Raw genomic sequence first — 22,128 nt, 5'->3', positions numbered from 1 at the left:
TTAAGGTGTTTCTCGCTCCCTTTACTCTCAATCACCTTCCTTCAGGCCAATACTTGAATCCTCCCAAAGTACTGAAACATTTTGCTTATTTCTGATGGATTGTCCTCCTTAAACCGGACCTTCAGGTTTCTTGATGTTCATCTCCCTTGAGGCCTGATTCATAGGCAGACTTGTCCTTTTTCTATATAGAGATTGCATTTATTGAATGCAAACATTTATTCCCCCCCCCCCCCCGGTTTTAATACTACACTATATTGGAAGGAGACTATAGATAGAAAGACATGAGTCATTTTTATTTCCGTCCCAATGCACTTTATTATAAAGCAGGTGAATAAATAACATATGTACAAAGGAAGCACTAGGGTAACACATGTAATAAATATATATACATACACATACATATAAACTGAGATTAATTTAAAGGTACAAGCCACAACGTTAAATGCATCATTGCAATTCCAGCCTGGTTCTCTAAGCTTTGGGATTTTTTTCCTAGTTGTAGATAGCATATATCCATGAATAAAAAAGCAGAGAAGCGAGTTTTCAAATATGATCAAAGTTATTGTGGAAGGGTTGGGTAGAAAGGTGCAGATATTGAAGTTTAGAGGTCAAGAGAAGAATGGAATTAAGTAATTTATATGTTTTTAATGCTTTTTAATGTTTGTATAATGTATTTTTACTGATTACTGTTAATGGTTTCAAATGTGTTGTTAATTTTATTGATTCTTTGGCATTAAATCTTGCTGGGTGTTGTAAGCCGCCTTGAGTCCCCTCAGGCGAGAAAGGCGGGGTAAAAATGTTGTAAATTTTTTTTAAAAAAAGAGTCATAGGATCATGGAAAGAGGAGGGACTGTAAAGCTCATGCAGCCCAAGTCCCTGCTATGGAGGAAGCTCTCAGGCTGAAGTTATGAATTAAATGCTCCTCAGCCTCTTTACGACATTTTTGCACTTCATTTACTAAAGAAAAGATGAACGAATGAATGAAAGATATAGTAGAAACCATTTTGGGTCAATTGTGGTTCATTGGTGGGTCAACAAGTAACTGACACGTCTTGTCCCTTCACTGGTTTCACCCAGAGCTTGGAAAAGGTGTTTTTTTGGACTACAATACCCAGAATCTCTCACTGTAGTCCAAAAGGTATCATTTTAGAGTCAGAATAGTGTATTGTCCCAAGCTCTGGAGAAGCATCTCTCATATTGTCTACCCCAGCTGGTAGGGACTCTCCAAGGAAGGCCTTTTCCAGTCTTGTTTGGAAATACCAGGATGTGAATCAGGAATGCTTTGCACACCAGAAGTGTCCTCTACCCTTGAACCATGGCTCTTCGCCTCTAATTGTGTGTCACATCAGGCTGTTTTGAGTCCTTTTTGAAGAGCAAGGGTGGTCTCCGCTATGGAGGTTGACTTCACGGAGGGTTTTCCTCAGCCACAGTGACCAAGTTGTGGAACTCAGCTGTATCCTGAGCTGCCTCTGGTCATTTTAGACAGTCAGGATTTCCATCAGTCAAAAATAAAAGTCATCTTCAAGTCCATGGCTGAAAAACCCAGAAGAATCCTGGTGGACAGTGTTCTCCAAAATGACTGAGGAGAAGGCTACTGACTCTGGGTTCCCGTCGGGGTGAGAAGGTCGGGCTATAAATGTGGAAAATAAATAAATAAATTCTGGATCTTGGCAGTTCTTCTAGTGCTCACACAGTTTGGTTCTTCACTTTCTCAAAGATCTGCATCACTTTGGCTGCTGGGACACATCCTTCCCTCAATATGGCGATGCCCGCTAGGAGAGAAAGGGGAAGAAGAAAGTGGGATGATGGGTTATAGGATCCATTTGAGTTTCCTCCACTGAGCAGTTCTGGCTCAAGAACCAAGCTGTGGAATTTCAGTAGCCCAGGTGTGGAATTCCCCAGGCCATCCCTAGTGATGGGAGTCAACAAGGAGCTACGGAAACAACCAGAACTCACCTTCATCTATCTTTGTGCAGTTGACCACGGTGGAAGCCACCACCTCATTGGACTCCCCATCACAGAGGACTCCCTCCAGCTTGTGGCCAAGACGCCTGAAAATGGAAAGAAGAGTCAGAAGACCCTTGGCAGAAGAACCTGAACATCAGGAAGAACTTCCTCCCTGTGAGGGCTGTTCGGCAGTGGAACTCTCTGCCCCGGACTGTGGTGGAGGCTCCTTCTTTGGAGGCTTTTAAGCAGAGGCTGGATGGCCATCTGTCGGGGGTGCTTTGAATGCGATTTCCTGCTTCTTAGTGGGGGGTTGGACTAGATGGCCCATGAGGTCTCTTCCAACTCTACTATTCTATGATTCTACCACTGCCCCACATGCACATGCCTTTGTGACTCTCCTCCCAGGTATAAAAGGTGTGCATGAGACTCACGCAATGACCATGTCATGGTGGGTGCTGTCGGTCTCTCCACTGGGATTGGCAGAAGTGATGGCCAAGGGGCCGGTCATGTCTATGAGATGGACAGTGATTGTCTGGTCAGGTACCCGGATCATGATGCTCTCTTTGGTGCCCACGCGGTCATATCCTGCTCCGACCCCTGGAGAAGAGAAAGCATTCCCAGTCAGCATGGTATATATGTGGCCTACCTTTTTCTCTTCTCCAAGGTACTGAACCCCATCCCCCCCCCCCCCCCAAAGCTTCAGCATCACAGAGGGCTCAGAGATGTAGAAAACCATAGCACTCCATTTCTGACTCCGAGACTCAACATTTCCATCAATGGGGCATGTGACCATTCTTGGTCACTTTGTTCTTTGGATGTGTTTCCCATCCCCAGCATTATTCTAACACGGTATCTGTCTTAGGTGTGTTTTCTCCAGCTGAAAATTGTGGGATTTTTGGTAATTTTTTTCTGGGCCTTGCAGGCTTGGAATGGAAAGTCATAGGGTACTAGAACAAGAAGATGTAGGGCCTACCAACCTAGTTTCTTCAGCCATTCTCCCTTCTGGACAATACAGCCAACCCCTCCGGGGTAAACGCTCTCCATGAAGTCCCAGAGCAAGGGGCTGAAGGGCGGGGAGGCCTCCCGGAGCTGGTCCAGGTTGGAGATGAAGATGCAGATGGGCTTCTCCTGGGGTCGGTCCTGGATGAGCCAGAAGATGAGAGGTAAAGCCCGTGTGTGGAGAACGTGGAGCCAAAGAGGAGAAGAACCGGACCCCAGTCCACACACTAAACTGCAACTTGTAGTACTACATTAGCACCAAAGGCACCTCTCTGTACCCTCTTGGTCAGGGGTCCCCAAACTAAGGCCTGGGGGCCGGATGCGGCCCATCGAAGCCATCTATCTGGCCCCCACGGCACAAGGGCAGAAGGGGGTTGGGCTAAATGACCCAAGGGGTCTCTTCTTCTCTTACAACCCTTATTATTATTATTAACATTGAGGCTGGGTGGCCATTTGTCAGGGGTGCTTTGCTTGTGCTTGTGCTGCACAAAGGCAGAAGGGGGTTGGACTCAATGGCCCAAGGGATCTCTTCCAACCCTTTTTTATTATTATTATTATTATTATTATTATTATTATTATTATTATTATTGACATTGAGGCTGGGTGGCCATCTGTCAGGGGTGCTTTGCTTGTGCTTTTGCTGCACAAAGGCAGAAGGGGGTTGGACTAAATGGCCCAAGGGGTCTCTTCCAACCCTTTTTTTATTATTATTATTATTATTATTATTATTATTATTATTATTATTATTAACATTGAGACTGGGTGGCCATTTGTCAGGGGTGCTTTGCTTGTGCTTTCGGTGCACAAAGACAGAAGGGGAATGGACTCAATGGCCCAAAGGGTCTCTTTCAACTCTCTTTTTTATTGTTGTTGTTGTTATTATTATTATTGCTCGGTGGCCAGCTATAGTCCGGCCCCCCAACAGTCCGAAGGATTGTGAACTGGCCCCCTGTTTAAAAAGTTTGGGGACCCCTGCTCTTGGTATTTCAATCTAACCCCCTAGATGAGAAGTTCTGAAGGCCAGTGACACCCATCACCCACCTTGATTGTGTAGATCAGCTCGATGGCTTTGGGGTGCTTGCAGGAAGCAGCCAAGGCATAAACGGTGTCGGTGGGCACCCCACACACTCCACCCGCATTCAACCGGTCAGCGATGGTCCTGATCCCACTGGTACGGTGGGAAGAAGGGCCGGCACAGGGAGGAGGAGGAGGTGCAGAGTTCTCCATGGCCCTCTCTGCCTGGAATGAGATGGAGAAACAGGGCTTTGTTGAATTAGACAGACCCACTGAGCAGTGAGGGTTTTTAGGCTGAATTTAGAGGGAACTACTCTGAGAGCTGAACCTTATCTTCAGAGTCAGTATAGTGGGAATGTCGCCGATAAAGTTCAGACTAAACCCAGAGTGGATATATTGCAGGACTTCAGAATCCTTATCCTCTCTTTTGAAAGACACTGGGACTCCAAGGTCTGTCTGTGTCTATCTATCTCAATGAAGTGGAACATTTTCCAGACACCAGCATGTAGATTATTAAGCTAAATATGGCCAGGGAATCCATCTTCCACATAAACAGAAATAAACGGATTCGTAAGAACTACATAACATGGAAACTGTGGGCACATCACATTCTCTCAGCCTCAGAAGGCAAGGGCAACCTCCTCCAAACCAATCCTGCCAAGAGAACCCCATACACTTTATAATTATATTTTATCTTCTTGGGGAATTTTTAGAATGTTTTCTCATTTATAAGTAGCCCCGGTGGCGAAGTGTGTTAAAGCACTGAGTTGCTGAACTTGCAGACTGAAAGGTCCCAGGTTCAAATCCCGGGAGAGGAGTGAGTGCCCGCTGTTGCTCCAGCTCCTGCCAACCTAGCAGTTTGAAAACATGCCAATGTGAGTAGATCAGTAGATCCAGCGGGAAGGTAACGGCGCTCCATGCAGTCATGCCGGCCACATGACCTTGGAGGTGTCTATGGACAATGCTGGTTCTTCGGCTTAGAAATGGAAATGAGCACCAACCCCCAGAGTCAGACATGACTGGAGTTAACGTCAGGGGAAAACTTTACCTTACCTTTCTCATTTATGATCATTTTAATGTCCTTCAGGGAAGATTATGTATCCTATTGGGGGTTAATTTTAATGGTCTATGCTATATTGTATGTTTTAATACTATTGTAAACCACCTTGAGTCAATTGGAGAAAGGCAATAGAGAAATTTCCCAGTTAAATAAATAAATAAATAAATAAATAAATAAATAAATAAATATACTAGGCTTACCTTAGGGCAGTGGTTCTCAACCTGTGGGTCCCCAGATGTTTTGCCCTTCAACTCCCAGAAATCCTAACAGCTGGCAAACTGGCTGGGATTTCTGGGAGTTGTAGGCCAAAACACCTGGGTTCCCACAGGTTGAGAACCACTGCCTTAGGGTCACCATATGTTGGAAGCAACTTGAAGGCACACAGCAACAAAGAGTAAGGCATTGAAACTAAAATATGGAAGTATTGGTTCGTTGCCTCCTGAGAACTTCTCTGAGCTCAAAACCAGCTCCTTCTGACTCTTTCCTTATGTTCCATCTAGAGATGGATGGGTTGGTATCTTACCTTGAGGAGGGAGGGTCCCATCGGGATGAGCTCTTTTCCTGAGATGCAATTGGCAAGGGATGCTGTGGCCCCATAGATGCAGATGAGGCTGAAGAGGGTCAGCATCACAACTGAAGAAAGACAGAAAGAGAGAGATGAGATGTCTTGGAGGACTTTCTGCTGTGCACCATTTTCGCTCAGTGTCATTCTGCCGACCCAAGAACTTACTTTCTAGAGCAACCGGGAGGTTTTCCACAGTGAAGAGAAGGAAGCAAATGATCAGCACCTCCATCACGACTGTCAGAGAGAGAAGCACCAGGTTGATAGTGGAGGCTGTGGATGTCAGAGGAAAAAGAAAGGCTCTTCATCTTCTCCCTCTCCAGTTCTCTACTACTCACAACTCCGTGACTCTATCAGATTTTGCATTTTCAGACCATTGTATTTAATTTCTTGACTATATACTCTTGGGATGGGATTTACTCAGCCATTGGCATGTTTTGCAATGTTTATCCAGCCAACAAATCTATCCCTGGAGCTTTCCAAGGTGCTGAACCTCAATGCAGTGGTGAAGTTCAGCACCATGGAGAGCGCCAGGTCATCCATGTTTTTGCTGGGTGGGTCTGCAATGCCTGTGTTGAAGATATACAACGCCTAGTAAAGGGCAGAGCTGCAAGTTACAACAACTTCATCTTGCATTGTGGCTTACCTAAAATCACCAGAAAGACATTGACGACCAAAAAGGCCGCAGCGCCTGCTGTGAATCCCACGTAGCTCCTTGCGTCCATCTCCAGGAGAGTTCCTAAAAGGATTAACACAGTTGAGGGCCACAAGCAACTTTCCTGAGGACTGATGTTTTGCAGTCCTTTGATGTCTTTGAGCAGGCTTTTGATGGGAAATGATGCACAATTGGATGTAGCTGGACTGCACTTCCCAGCATCCCTTACTTAGGGCTGCTAGGGTTTGTAGTCCAGCACCACTAAAGGAATAGATAGGAAAGGGTATTATTTTTACCTGCAAATCGGAGCCAGGTCCACGTTGCCCATATGGCTGCATAACAGAATGGCAGAACTGGGCCAAACCTTCTCCCTTTTTGGACCTGCAGCCTGCAGATGTACAGCTGGAAGATGGCTCCTGGGATCAAGATGGATGGGATGCTGAGGTGCTGCCGGTTGGGATCATTGAAGGTCCCCTGGATAGCAGAAAAGGCCGCCAGCCCATTGCAGGCATAGAACAAGGCTGCAGGGAGCTCCGAGGCCACTGCCTCTTGCGGGTCCTTTGACCTCTTCAGGCAGCGCCTGAGGCCCATCAGCATCTCCTGAAGTTTTACGGTAGGCATCACTTGGACCCCAATGGGGATCAAGGCTTTCTCAGCGATCGAGTTGACAAGGCTGGCAAATGTGGTGTAGAGGGAGGTGGCCATGTAGAGGCTGCAGATGACACCAAAGAAGATGTGGCCTCCGTGGAGAGGGATCTGCTGGATGGTGGAGACCATCAGGAGGACAAAGAGAGAGTTGTGGAGGACCTCAAGGACCTCTCGGTCCAAGGAGAGGAAGAGTAGGATCCAAGCAGTGGCCAGAAAGAACCAGTTGCCCACCATCCCGGCTTGGCTCAGCTGGACTGCCTCTGGGGGGAGGAACATGGTGGCCGTGAACTCCTGCCAGGCTATCACCAGCCAGTAGAGACTGTGAATGCCCAGCTTGGTGGTGTGGTAGGGGTCATCTCGGAGGTACCCATAATAGCTGGACAGAAGCTGCCCAATGGCGCTGATGCTGACCCACACGGCCCCGATGTAGAAGCTCCTCATGTATCCAAAGGCATAGAAGGCAAAGATGAAGGCCGCGGTGGACTCGCACAGGTTGCCGAGGGCCATGGGTTCGGCATACTTGGTGTTCTTCTTCTTCTCCTCTCGGGGGTTCTTGGAAGAGCCACGGCTGGCAGATCCAAGAAGGAGCACATTGAAGAGAGGGTTCCCAAAGCCGGGGAGAACATACCTCTGGGTGACGCCTTTGAGGAGGAGTGCAACTGCGCCATAAAGGCCGCAAACAACGATAGCGAGCTCCAAGACCCCCGAGACCACCAGAGCCCACTGCGCAAAGAGCCCCACGGCTTCAAACACCAGTGCCAGCGTGATGGCCCCGAAGACAAAGGGCATGATGTAGTTCACGGTGGCCGAGCAGAAGGAGAGAATGGCCGAGATGAAGATGTAGGCCACCAGCCCGGCTGTAGCACTTTCGGGAATGGAGGAATGGGATGGACCAAGGGAAGAGAGGAAGGAGGAGCTGTTTGGACTGAGGGTCCCATTCTCTGGGGAGGAGTAAGCCCCCCCAATGATGCGTGTGGCCCCAAAGCTGCTCCATAGACCTGCAAAGGCCAGGAAAGCCGTGCCTCCCATGTGGTCATACTTCCGGAAGGTGAGGAGTCCGGCCAAGAGCTGAGAGAGCCCTCCGATCAGGATGAGGTGGATTCCTGGATGGAGAGACATCAAGAAGGAAAAGGGGCTGAGAACAGAACAGGGCTCGAATCCAGGGAAACAGAGACCTTGAGAACGGACGGTCCCTGGGCCAAGGAAGAAGAAACCTGGGAAACCACTTTCATCCAAAGCAATCAAGAGGCTATTAGTTGTCTGGTTGGACTATTTAGACCAGGCATGGGCAAACTTTGGACCTTCGGGTGTTTTGCTGTTTACTGACTATTAGGAATTGTGGGAGTTGGAAGTCCAAAACACCTGGAGGGCCAAAGTTTGCCCATGTCTGTTTTAGCCCATGCCAAAGTTATTGTTGTGGTCATAGGAATGTGAATGAGAAGGCTTTTTCAGTGGCTAAATCAGGGGTCCCCAAACTAAGGCCCGGGGGCCGGATGCGGCCCTCCAAGGCCATTTACCTGGCCCCCGCCCTCAGTTTTAGACTTAGGCTTGCCCAAAGTCTGAAATGACTTGAAGGCACAACAACAACAATCCTACTTGATTATCTCATTGGCCAGAAGCAGGCCCACACTTCTGACTGAAATCCTGATAAGTTTACAGTATATTGGTTAAAATTATTTTTATTTTTAAATATTGTATTTTTTTTCATTTACCAATATTGTAAATGAAATATTGTAAATGAATGATATGGTAATAATATAATATATTGTAATAAAAAATATTGTGTATACATATAATATTGATAATAAATATTATAATGTAATACAATATAATATTTATTTATTTATTACAGTATTTCTACCCTCACCCTTCTCACCCAATAGGGGACTCAGGGCAGCTAATAATAATAATAATAATAATAATAATAATAATAATAATAATAATAATATACTAATAATATTACGCTATAGTGGTATAGTGCAATATATTAATATATAATGCTAATATTGTGCTATGCTAATAATATAATATATTGTATGTACATACAACTTGTAAGCCGCTCTGAGTCCCCTTCGAAGTAAGAGAGGGTGGGGTAGAAATGTAATAAATAAATAAGTAATTGTTGCTAGTTTGGTTAGTTTTTTTTGTTTTTTTTTTTTTTTGCACTACAAATAAGACATGTGCAGTGAGCATAGGAATTTGCTCATTTTTTTTTCCAAATGATAATTCGGCCCCTCAACAATCTGAGGGACCATGAACCGGCCCTCCACTTAAAAAGTTTGAGGACCCCTGGGCTAAATAATAGCAACTATCTGGCTGTTTCCATAGGGAACTTAATGCATGCATCAGACACCAATGGGAATATTGTAATGTGACTTATGGTGACCCTATACATTTCATAAGATTTTCTTAGGCAGGCATTTTGTTTACTCCAAAATGAAGTCTCTGGCATGCGGTATTCATTGGCAGTCTCTCATCTAAGTACTACTCAGAGTGAACCCCACTTGGCTTCCGAGATGGGATTGGATGCCTCTAGGGCAGGCCTGCACAACCCTCCAGTCTGAATGTCTAATGTTTGGGAAAACTACCAGCTTGAGGCCAGAAGGAGGCGCCAGTGGGGAGGCAAAGCTGACACCTGGATCTCTGGAAAAAATGCTTCTCATTGAAAAAGTCTATTAATGGGTTTGGGGCAAAGGTTGGACTGAGAGAACGGGTAGTAGGAGTGGATAGAAAACTGAGGCTTTTGTGTACAAATGTTTACTAGTGACTTTTTGCTTGCTGTAGAAACATGGGTAATAAATCTGTTTCCAAGACTTTCTCTTGTGAGTGGAGCACATTACTGGAGAGGGTCTGCAGTTGCTGAGACTCCAGATGTTTGGGCCTCCAACTCCCAGAAGGTCTATCCAGCTGTTCCAATGGCCAGGAATTCTGGGAGCTGAAGGACACTTGGAGGACCACAGGTTGTGCAGCCTGCTCTAGGGTAAGACCTGGTTTGAAATCTTTTTGTGACTGGGCTTAATGAGCCCCAGTTGCAGGGAAAGGCAGGATAGTGATGGACAACCTATGACACGCCTAGCCATTTTTGCTGACACGCTGCTGCATGCAGATTGATTGGATGACTAATGTCTTTTGTGGCCAAATTTGGTGTGATTTGGTCCAGTGGTTTTGTTGTTTACTCCATGGGAAATATGCACATTACACACACACACACACACACACACACACATAATTCTATTATTATTCCATTATTATTGTGGTATATTATTATATTATTACTATTATATTATTATTATATTATTCATTATTCATGATTACATTGAAACTACAACTGAGAGAAATCAGCATGGAAACTGCAAGAGGTACCATAGATTGTTGTACATGGAAATAATGGTAGTAAATAGTTTTTGATTTATTAAATACAGTTATATATTACAATTATATATTTTTGTTATTTAAACTATATATATTGTGAAATTATGGTTTTTTTCTCGAAGTGACACACCACCCAAGTCATGCTACGTTTTTTGGTGAATTTTGACACACCAAGTGCAAAACGTTGCCTATCATTGGGATAGATAAACACAGCCCCAGGTTAAGAAATGGTATCAGTTTTGGGGAGAGGACTGGTGTCCAGAATGGGGATGTGTTGTCCTGACCCCGAACTCACCTGCCAGGATGTTCTCCACTCCCGAGGGCTGGACATTGCTGTGAAAAGAGGCAAAGTTCTGGAGGCAGACCAGGAAGGCGCTGGCCACGTTGGCCAGGAGGCCGAGGACAGAGGGCTCGCTGTAGAAGACGGCCGCAAATCCTTCACTGCCGGCCATGAGTGCCCGTTTATAAACCAAGACTATGAGCAAGAAAAAGATAAGATGGGATCAGGGAGGAAGAAAGCATCTGGAAGATGGGAAATGAAGACCCGGAGCCAAATTTTCTTGCAGAACGTATTAAGAAGGGACTTTGAAAGGCTGGAGATAATCTCCCTCTGAAATATCTCCAAGATAAGGATACAATCCATTGGGAAAATCCTTCCTTACTACCGGTACCTCTGATTTCCCCATATTTGGATGGCATCAGGTCTAAATCAAGCTATCCTTTGCACAAAAGTCCCTTCTGTTTCCCAAGAGTCCGTTTGGTCCAACTGGGATTTTCCATCTCTGTGTAGAATCATTAAAAATATAGCAGTTTACCCGCCCAAAAAATTAAAACCAGCCTATTTCCATTTGTATTCCACTAGACTCATGATCAGGTGCTCTGAAGGGTTTTTCCCACTTTTTCCTCTGCCAGGATTTTTGCTGAGGCCACAAAAGGCTGAAATTGGCATTCAGCAGCTGCCAGTTCTTTAGCAGCAGCCCCCGTAGCCTAGTGGATAAAAGCCTTGTGACTTGAAGGTTGGGTTTCTGACCTGAAAGCTGCCAGGTTCGAATCCCACTCGGGGAGAGCGTGGATGAGCTCCAGCTCCATGCGGGGACATGAGAGAAGCCTCCCACAAGGATGGTAAAACATCAAAACATCCGGGCATCCCCTGGGCAACGTCCTTGCAGACGGCCAATTCTCTCACACCAGAAGCAACTCAGGTTGCTACTGACACGGAAAAAAAAAGTTCCTTAGCAACCAGCCGCAAAAAAACACTAAAATATTCCTTCTGGAGGGGAACTGGGGAGGGTCAAGGAGGAATTGTTCCTTTTGCATCCTGCTGTTAAAATTCTTATTGCTTTTGGGATTCCTTTTAATGTACAGCCTACCTTGAAAGTCAGTGGCTTCTCCTTCTTTGGATGTCTTTGAATAAAGACGAGATGGTCCTTTAGTGGCGGATTCCTGCACGGAAAAAGGGATGGACTAGATGGCCTTTTTGGCTCCTTCTAATGATGACAGCAAGGTCCTGGTTGCTAAGCCTGACCTGTGAGAAAAAGTCAGAAAACATGGAAAATGTATATACACTGAAACCTTGAGTTAAGCATTTAATTTGTTCCGTGACTGAATTCTTAACTCAAAACACTCTTATCTCAAAGCAAATTTTCCCATTGAAATGTATTGGAATACCATTAATCTGTTTTAGTCCCAATTATTTTGTTACGTGCTTTTAAATAGGAACATGTACTTTATAAATGGGAGCCCCGGTGGTGAAATTTGTTAAAGCGCTCCATGCAGTCATGCCAGCCACATGACCTTGGAGGTGTCTATGGACAACGCCGGCTCTTCGGCTTAGAAATGAAGATGAGTACCAACCTCCAGAGTCAGACATGACTGGACTTAATGTCAGGGGAAACCTTTATCTTTTTTACTTTATAAATAACTAATAATGTATAAATGCACAAGGAACATTAAAAAAACCTTTAAAATAGTAGAAGCACAAAGCTGTGGCAAGGAAGCACATTTGAGGCAATGAAATGTGTGTTGGCCAGTGTGAGAGCAAGGCAAAACCAGAACATTCACATGCAACAACAAACAAAGAAAGGTCAACTTTGAAATGGTTGAAGCACAAAGTTGTGGCAAAGCAGCACATTTGAGGCAACAAAATCTGTGTTGGTTAGTGTGAGAACAAGGCAAAACCAGAACATTGCACGCAACAGTAAACAAAGGAAAAAAGGACAACTTTTAAATGATTGAAACACATTCAGATGCAACAGTAAACTGCAAATGTCACTTCAAGCCCTTCTCATTGCCTCCATAAGAAGCAGGGGAGATACCTGAAGCCGTAGATTTCAGTCCAGAGTCTGATTTCAGTTTCTTTTTTCACATCTTTTAAAGACTCCCTGGAAATAAAGGAGGGCAGCCTAACAACCAGTCACTTTGACCATTTGAGATTGTGATTTCCACCACAGAGTGCAATATTGGCTACTCAGGTGCGAGACACCTGAACCAGGAAAGCAGCAAGAAGGAAGCAAAGGTGAGCAGATACCATCACAGCATTCAAGTCATACCTCGGAGCCTCTTCTGTCTGGATTCAGAGAGGTCTCCTCTTCTCTGGCCATTTCCTGATAGGGATCAGTTTTTATGGTCACCTTCGGTGATGGGGAGGAGTTAGTTGACGCCGGACTTAGACAGAAACCTCATTTCTTGGCAATGGCACCGTTTGGGCATTTCCCTCCCTCTTGTTTCCTGGTCTCCTGCCCCCCAGACATTGTTCTGGACCATTCCCACCCACCGCTTCCGGGGCGGAGAGGGGTTTCCCACCATTTCAGGGGCTACTTCTCGTGAATTATGTCATTGTCCTTCTGTGATGTCACTGGCCACCCCTGAAATCTGCTGGTTGGGGATGGAGATAAAAGCCCGGGCTCCACTAAACACCTTTAGACACAACAGCATCCTTCTAGAAGAAGCAGCTTCAGCAGCAGCAGCTACTTCTCAACGGACTCAAGAGACTCACAGCGGATACCAGGATGGTCTACACAACCCTGAAGGTAAAGTCTGGATACCTTTTTGGTATCCCTCTTTCTGCCTAGAAGCATTTCTTCTACTTTGCAAAGTACTGCAGAGTACATCTGCAGTATTAGCTTCTCAAACAGAAAGTCTTATGTGTATGGCAAGCCTAAAGACCTCTATGTTTTCTTCTGTATTTCTAGCCTCTTTCTGTTGAATGCATGGAGTCCACCAAAGCTTATGTCCAAATGAACCTTCTGGATCCTTTGACTCTTTCTTGTTTTGTTCTGTAACAGCTTGACAAGTCTCTCCTCTCCCTCTGAGCCATTTCCATTGAAGTCTCTTTAAGTTTCATTGTGTTTCTTTATGGGGAATGAATGCAGGCTGAGTTTGCCTGGGACCAGAAGTGTTCTGTAGATTGGAATACAGTAGAGTCTCACTTATCCAAGCTAAATGGGCCGGCAGAAGCTTGGATAAGCGAATATCTTGGATAATAAGGAGGGATTAAGGAAAAGCCTATTAAACATCAAATTAGATTATGATTTTACAAATTAAGCACCAAAACATCATGTTATACAACAAATTTGACAGAAAAAGTAGTTCAATACGCAGTAATGTTATGTTGTAATTACTGTATTTACAAATTTAGCACCAAAATATCACGATTTATTGAAAACATTGACTACAAAAATGGCTTGGATAATCCAGAGGCTTGGATAAGCGAGGCTTGGATAAGTGAGACTCTACTGTACTTGCATATACACATATATGCAAGTATATACAAGGAGATCCAGGTTTAAACATTTATGCTTCATATATACCTTATAGACAGACATAGCCTGGAGGTAGTACACAGTATTTTAATGACTTTGGGTATGAATAATAATAATAATAATAATAATAATAATAATAATAATAATAATAATAATTTATTTATACCCCGCCACTATCTCCCCATGGGGACTTGGGGCGGCTCACAATGTTACAAAAGTAACAGTGCAAATACATTAACAATATACACAGTTTAAAACACAAGAAGACGATAAAACAGAAGTTAAAACAAAGGTTTATACAACAGTAATAATATCAAACAACCACCAATGCAATTCAGTCAACTTCAAATGCAGGGGGGGGGACTATAGAAGCAATATAAGATAAAATTATTAGATTAAAATACCCCGATAAAAGGAACCTAATAACATTCAGAATAGAATTATAATGAGGCTGGTCATCCAATAGCTGTCTCTCCAAAGGCCAGCCCAAACATCCAGGTTTTCAATTGTTTCTTATTAAAGGGCGGTAGGGACGGTAGATGAAACAAAGTTTGTGTACATTGAATTGTCAGAGAGCAAAACAGTCACTCTCTCAGCCACTCAGGTGGACCGTTTTTGGACTTGGAATTGCAAATAAGAGACACTCAACCTGCATTTAGGAGCCCCCACTGGAGCAGTGGGTTAAACCCTTGTGCTGGCAGTACTGCTGTGTTGAAGGTTTGGATTGCTGACCTGAATGTTGGCTGAAGGTGCTGGTTTGAATACAACCCTCTATCAACTCCAGCTCCATATGGGGACATGAGAGAAGCCTCCCACAAGGATGGTAAAAACATCAAAACATCCAGGCATCCCCTGGGCAACATCCTTGCAGACAGCCAATTCTCTCACACCAGAAGAGACTTGCAGTTTCTCAAGTCTCTCCCGACACAGAAAAAAACCCTCTGCATCTGTAGAACCACCGGCTGCAATTTTCCTTGAGTTTTCTTATGCTATAATGGACTTCTATGCCACTTTTTCTAACCTAGCCAACCCTCCTGGGTTCTGAAATGATGTTGTTTGCTCTGCAGCCTTTCTCTCCACACCCAGGTTTACTCACACCCTGAGACAGTTTCCTTTCTGTTTCGTGATGTATGGCTGCTTTCACAGCTTCAACAGTTTTTAGCAGAGGATTATTATCAGAGCAATGGATGGGGTTTTGGGGCGGGGGGGAGACCACGTTTTGGTGACCTTCTCCTTTCTTCCTTTCCTTCTAGAGCTCCCAGAAAGTCTTCGCTGCCTCCAGACAGGCTCACAAAGTGGCCGCCAAAGGTACGTCTCTGTCTTTCCCAAGGATATTTTTTTGTGAGCCTCTTACAAATATGTAAATGGCAAATGCAACCTGGGCATCTTTTGCTAGAGGTTACTGGAGTCGGGGGAGAGGAGGGGGACGGTGGGGATTGCAGCAGAAGTGGGAGCCACATGATGTCCTTCCTGACTGCTCCGTAGTGCCCGTTTTCTCTGGAGTAGTTTCCTACCAAAATAGCACAGAAAAATAGGTGCCTGCATATGAGAGATGCACAGCTTGGAATAGTTACGGTAGCATTTCCAAGCTCCAAAAAAGTTTCTTGAAGCCTTCAATAGCACTATGTAACACGATTTTTATTCCTGGGTTATAAATGTCATTTCCTAATTGGTTCTATGATAAAAACATGGCAAAGGTTTATTAAACTACAAACTATAGCTTTCAGCAGTGGAAAAGAAATCTTGCTGGAGAATAAATTCACTTTAACTGTCTTGGTTCAATGTTATGGAGTCCTTGGGGATGTAGTTTTACAAGACTTTGAGCCTTCTCTGCCAAAGAATGTGGATGCCTCATCAAACTACAAATCCCAGGATTACATAGCATTGAGTTGTGACAATTAAATTACAGATGACATCCCTCAAATAGAGCTCCAAATGCTCCTGAAGCAGCTTTCCCTATTTCTTTGGCTCAGCACTAACATTATGCTATTATGCAAACCTAATGTGCACCCTGGAGCCTCCGGTGGCTCAGTGTGTTAAAGCACTGAGCTGCTGAACTTGCAGACCGAAAGGTCCCAGGTTCAAACCCGGGGAGTGGAGTGAGCTCCCGCTGAACTTGGAGGTGTCTATGGACAACGCCGGCTCTTCGGCTTAGAAATGGAGATGAGCACCAACCCCCATAGTCAGACACGACTGGACTTAATGTCAGGGGAAATCTTTACCTTTACCTTAATGTGGCCCCTAATTTTGGCAAGGTAATTTAGCTCAAAAAAGTGAGCATTAGATTTGAGTAAATACAACATATACCATCTTTTCTCCATTTGCAGCCCTGGAGAGGGTTGCTCCAGAGGAGACGGTCACCGGCACCTTCGCCACCTTCATTCATGGTATCAGCTCCGACCTCCTGTCCGAAATGGTGCGCCACCGGAGCAAGCGCATGATCTTGGACAGCATTGGGGTGGGGCTGGTGGGCAGCACGACCCACGTGTTCGACATCGCCCTTCACTTTTGCCAGGTAAGGACTGGATTGGAGCCACCATTCGAATGCCCACAGACACTAGAGGTCAAGGGACTCTGCAAATCAATGCTAGACTTTGAGACCCCTATCAGCAAGTCAGGAACAGCCAGGCTTTGAAGCTGCAAGGCTATTCAATGCTAATCAAGGTGGCCAATTGCAACATTCACACTTGCCTCAAACAGGCTTCTTTCTCCCACCCTGGGCATTCCACAGATATATAAACCCTGCTTGCCTAGTTTCCAACAGACCTCACAACCTCTGAGGATGCTTGCCACAGATGTAGGTGAAACGTCAGGAGAGAATGCTTCTGGAACATGGCCATACAGCCCAGAAAACTCACAGCAACCCAGCGTGGCTTGTTCCTCCCATTGAAATACCATTTTGCCTATTCACCTGCAGCAGATGCAACATGGTTTTTCCTACACTGGAAACAACTGGACTTTTCAGCTGGATTTGACTAGGGAGAATTTTGTTATCTTTAGTTTTGGAGCCCCAGTGGCGAAGTGTGTTAAAGCACTGAGCTGGTGAACTTCACTTCACTTCACTTCACTTTATTTCTGAATTAGTCGCTCTCCATCAGAGTGCTCCGAGCGACTTACTATTTAAAATATCATTCCACAATATAAAAACATTCAACCTAAAAACATTCAACATAAAAACATTCAACCTAAAAACATTCAACAGTGACAATTTGGCAAATTAGATCTGATTTACTTAAATGCACAACCAAACAGCCAAGTCTGGAGTGCTTTTCCAAAAAGTCGCAACTCCTATATTGCTCTAACATATGGAGGCAATGAGTTCCGAAAGGTCCCAGGTTCAAATCCTGGGAGCGGAGTGAGCACCCACTGTTAGCTCCAGCTTCTGCCAACCTAGCAGTTCAAAAACATGCCAATGTGAGTAGATCAATAGGTACCGCTCCGGCGGGGAGGTAGCGGCGCTCCATGCAGTCATGCCATTGGCCACATGACCTTGGAGGTGTCTACGGACAACGCCGGCTTTTCGGCTTAGAAATGGAGATGAACACCAACCCCCAGAGTCAGACATGAGTGGACTTAATGTCAGGGAAAACCTTTACCTTTATCTTTAGTTTTGGTAGAATTTGGAAAAATTTCAAACTCTCACAAAAGCAACTGAATACGAGGAAGGAGCCAATGTTTACATCGTACCTGCATGTCATGAGCTTCTCTGATGCCGTCTTCCTTTCTCCTGGACAGGACACCTTCTCTTCCAGCCCAGTGAGCTCCGTTTATGGGAGGAAAGGTCTCAAGATGTCTCCTCCTCTGGCTGCGTTTGCCAACGGAGTGGCGGTAAGTCATTCTCCATCCTTTCTGGAGAGGGAAGGTGACGCCAGAAGGAGCCTCATAAGGACACAAAAAGCAGGCAGTTCCCAAGATACAAACATCCGACTTACAAACAACTTATTGTTACAAATGGGGGGGGGGACAAAAGGCAGTGAGGGAAATTCACTACTGGAAGGGTTTTTTATGGGGGGAAAAGGTGTCTCCACTGAAGCTTTATCACCAATCCTTGTTTGCACAGCAAGCCAATTTTTTCAAAATGATCATATGTACAGAAAGTGAAGTGGAATCTTCTGAAGAGGGGTTTTCACCCTTCCCTATGTGATTATACACACACACACACACATATACACACACATACACACACACACACACACCTACCTATTGAACCTACCATGTTTCCCCGAAAATAAGACAGTGTCTTATATTAATTTTTGCTCCCAAAGATGCTCTAGGTCTTATTTTCAGGGGATGTCTTATTTTTCCATGAAGAAAAATTCACATTTATTGTTGAACAAAAAAATGAACATTAATTATATACTATACAGTAGTTGTCATCACAAACCAGCATAACCAGACAAACTGTGAATCCTATCAAGAATTTCTTGTTACTACCATTATTCCCATGTACAACAATCTATAGTACATATGTTTACCGATCCTGCAGGCTGTAATGTTCTGTTCGGCGGGCATGCTTCCAAACAAAAACTTTGCTAGGTCTTATTTTCAGGGGAGGCCTTATATTTAGCAATTTAGCAAAACCTCTACTAGGTCTTATTTTCTGGGGATATTTATTATTTATTTATTATTTATTTACAGCATTTATATTCTGCCCTTCTCACCCCGAAGGGGACTCAGGGCAGATCACATTGCACATATAGACAAACATTCAATGCCTTTTAACATAGAACAAAGACAAGACAAACATAGGCTCCAAGCGGGCCTCGAACTCATGACTTCCTGGTCAGAGTGATTCATTAAAGCTGATTGCAGCTAGCTTGCTCTCCAGCCTGTGCCACAGCCCGGGCCTTATTTTAGGGGAAACAGGGTATCTTTTTTGTAATATGGGGACTGCCCACATGACTTTTGTAGCCCACCTTTTTATTCCACTGTGTCCCAAGTCAACTCACCACCAACTGAAGTCACCAATATAGTCTCAAGAATGGTTTGGAAAAACTACATATTTGTACTACTGCACTCGAACCCTAAATAGCCTCCCTCCTTCCCTTCCGAAAGAAAGGATGTGGGAATGACTTGTTTCCCATCAATGCAGGCCTTCCTATTGTGTTTCCACCAATCCTGAGAAACAGAGTTGGACTATACCTCCCAGAATCCCCCTTACATTGTATCCCTCATTGTTGAATTTGATTTCTTCCGCCTTTTTGCAATTTGACCAGAACATGGAACTATTCCTTGTTTGGATCCCTCTTGGTATGCCCATTAAGTCCATTGTGGGGATTCTGGGAGCTATACTGAAATGGCAGACAAAGGTTTGAGGAAACGAGACAAAGAGAGTTCCGGTGGCTGTAGAAAAAATGATGTTTATTCTCAATGGCCAGTGAGAATATAGCAATAAGAAAAAGGAGACCTTCTCCTGTAATCAGGAAAGCGAAGGTACCTAGACAAAAGAACACAGATCCTTATATACTATTTTGGTCTACCTCCATCTACGTCACATAGGTATTATCCATCACCAATTAGTGTCAAAAAAGTCTTACTTTGCATTTTCCTAAAATATAGACTACTTCAAGACCTCTGACCCTCCATTAGCCTTATCTCTGGAATTCTCATCTCCTCTATTAGGGCTCCCCCTCGTCCTCCATTAATTAAGGAATTTACTCCCTACCTTAGCTTGTCAGAAAGAGTAATTAGTATTCCCCCCTGGCGCCAGGTCTTATCTTGACATCCCAAAAAGCCTTAATTTGTCTCTTGTCCATTAGCTTATCTACTCTTGTTGACACTTAACATATGTCTCTGGCACTTAGGGTGAACTTTGGTCTTTGCTATGGGGAGACAGTTATTTTGCTGAGCAGAGTGTATTTTTGGCTATAGGCACACAATCTGCTGATTACATATTTTCCTATTTCTATTTCTTAACATGATTACATTCAATATATAGTTTCCAATACAAGTATTATATTTTCCCAATACACCTTCATCAATACAAAGATGGGTTTACACATCTGAGATGCACCACAAGTAGGGAGGCTGAGTCTGGCTCTCTTGCCTGGCCTGTCTCTTGATCTGTGCCTTTGTTCCGCAGTCCCACTCCATGGACTTTGACGACACCTGGCACCCGGCCACTCACCCTTCGGGGGCTGTCCTGCCAGCCCTCCTGGCTGCTTCCCAGATGCTGCCGGCCTCCGCCAGGCCCTCCGGCCGCGACTTCCTCCTAGCCTTCAACGTGGGCATCGAGGTACAGGGACGGCTCCTGCGCTTCTCCCGGGAGGCCAGCAACATCCCAAAGAGGTACGGCCTCATTGCGTGTCCTCCCTTCCGTGGACATGGCTACTTTGAGGTGCTTTAGGTGAAGGGGGACGATCCTCTGCTACTTTGGAAACGGGACATTCATGCCAAGCTACAAGGGAGGTGGGATTTGCAGAGGTCCATAAAACAACAGCTACAATTGGGCCTGGTTTTTGCAAGAAAGCAAGTGCCAGATGGACTGCTTTCAGGGGTACAAAATACCTGGCATATCTATCTACCAAGCAGCCTACCTACCTACCTACCTTAAGTAAGGTAAATTTCCCCTGATGTTAAGTCCAGTCGTGACCGACTCTTGGGGTTGGTGCTCATCTCCATTTCTAAGCCAAAGAGCCGGCGTTGTCCATAGACATCTCCAGGTCATGTGGCCGGCATGACTGCATGGAGCGCCGTTACCTTCCTGCCAGAGCAGTACCTATTGATCTACTCACATTTGCATTTGCACTGCTAGGTTGGCAGGAGCTGGGGTTAACAGCGGGCATTCATTCTGCTCCCTGGATTTGAACCTGGGACCTTTTGGTCCGCAAGTTCAGCAGCTCAGCGCTTTAACACACCGTGCCACCAGGGGCCCTACCTACCTACCTTAGAACTAGTCATTTCAAAGCAGTGTACTATGACAAACCATTCACAGTATAGAGTTTAACAATGCTTTATGTTGTTGTTAAAAATATTTAATTTGAAGTAAATTGGGCAATATAATTTATTTATTTATTTAAAGTATTTATATACTGCCCTTCTCACACCGAAGGGGACTCAGGGAGAATCACAGAACATATTTGGCAAACATTCAATGCCCATTATGACAATGACAAGACAGATAAGAGATAGCATATATACAGTAGAGTCTCGCTTATCCAACGTTCTGTATTATCCAACACAATTTGCTATTTAGTAGTCAATGTTTTTGTGGTCAGATTTTCAGTACATTGCAAAATTTTGGTGCTAAATTTGTAAATACAGTAATTATTACATAACATTATCATGTATTGAACTGCTTTTTCTGTTGTAAAACATATTTTGGTGCTTAATTTGTAAAATCATAGAGTAATTTGATGTTTAATAGACTTTTTCTTAACCCCTCCTTATTATCCAACATTTTTGCTTATCCAACATTCTGCCAGCCCATTTATGTTGGATAAGTGAGACTCTACTGTATAGGCTTTCCCATCTTTCGGCATCTTTGGAGGCTGTACTTGTTCTGGCCACTGGGGGTGCTGTTGCTCTATCTCCCTGGTGAAGAGCTTCTTTTCTTCATAAACGTCCTCCTTTTTTCTGATCGAAATGCCTAGTCCAGGGGTCCCCAAACTAAGGCCCGGGGGCCGGATGTGGCCCATCGAAGCCATTAATCCGGCCCCCACGGCACAAGGGCAGAAGGGGGTTGGGCTAAATGACCCAAGGGGTCTCTTCTTCTCTTACAACCCTTATTATTAATATTAATATTAATATTGAGGCTGGGAGGCCATCTGTCAGGGGTGCTTTGCTTGTGCTTTTGGTGCACAGAGGCAGAAGGGGGTTGGACTCAATGGCCCAAGGGGTTTCTTCCAACACTCTTCATTATTATTATTATTATTATTATTATTATTATTATTACTATTATTATCATTGAGGCTGGGAGGCCATCTGTCAGGGGTGCTTTGCTTGTTCCTTTTGTGCACTAAGGCAGAAGGGGATTGGACTCAATGGCTCAAGGGGTCTCTTCCAATACTCATTATTATTATTATTATTATTATTAATTATTATTGCTCAGTGGCCAACTTCCAACGGTCCAAAGGATCGTGAACTGGCCCCCTGTTTAAAAAGTTTGGGG

At 44.5% G+C, this 22,128-nt stretch overlaps 2 protein-coding genes across 2 annotated transcripts in view; one reads left to right on the top strand and one right to left on the bottom strand.

Annotated features, from left to right (window-relative positions):
• Window positions 1–232: 232 nt before the first annotated feature.
• On the bottom strand, window positions 233–11,087 carry LOC134294080 (uncharacterized). The gene is made up of 10 exons (XM_062963942.1): window positions 10,553–11,087; window positions 6,534–7,988; window positions 6,229–6,321; window positions 5,751–5,855; window positions 5,544–5,653; window positions 3,988–4,185; window positions 2,925–3,087; window positions 2,379–2,544; window positions 1,957–2,051; window positions 233–1,772 (listed from the first exon to the last, which is right to left on the bottom strand). The coding sequence occupies exons 1-10, from the start codon at window positions 10,707–10,709 to the stop codon at window positions 1,687–1,689; spliced, it is 2,628 nt and encodes an 875-aa protein (XP_062820012.1). The 5' UTR covers window positions 10,710–11,087; the 3' UTR covers window positions 233–1,686.
• A 2,178-nt stretch (window positions 11,088–13,265) lies between these two features.
• LOC100567429 (cis-aconitate decarboxylase) overlaps window positions 13,266–22,128 on the top strand; it is an 11,018-nt gene continuing 2,155 nt past the window's right edge. The window contains exons 1-5 of the mRNA XM_016998919.2: window positions 13,266–13,286; window positions 15,272–15,326; window positions 16,310–16,533; window positions 17,754–17,846; window positions 20,101–20,306. Coding sequence (XP_016854408.2) covers window positions 13,266–13,286; window positions 15,272–15,326; window positions 16,310–16,533; window positions 17,754–17,846; window positions 20,101–20,306 — 599 coding nt within the window. The remainder of the gene's footprint in view (window positions 13,287–15,271; window positions 15,327–16,309; window positions 16,534–17,753; window positions 17,847–20,100; window positions 20,307–22,128) is intronic.

Source organism: Anolis carolinensis, unplaced genomic scaffold, assembly GCF_035594765.1.
Source record: "Anolis carolinensis isolate JA03-04 unplaced genomic scaffold, rAnoCar3.1.pri scaffold_12, whole genome shotgun sequence".
Taxonomy (NCBI): domain Eukaryota; kingdom Metazoa; phylum Chordata; class Lepidosauria; order Squamata; family Dactyloidae; genus Anolis; species Anolis carolinensis.
This window is presented reverse-complemented; position numbering and strand designations above follow the sequence as displayed.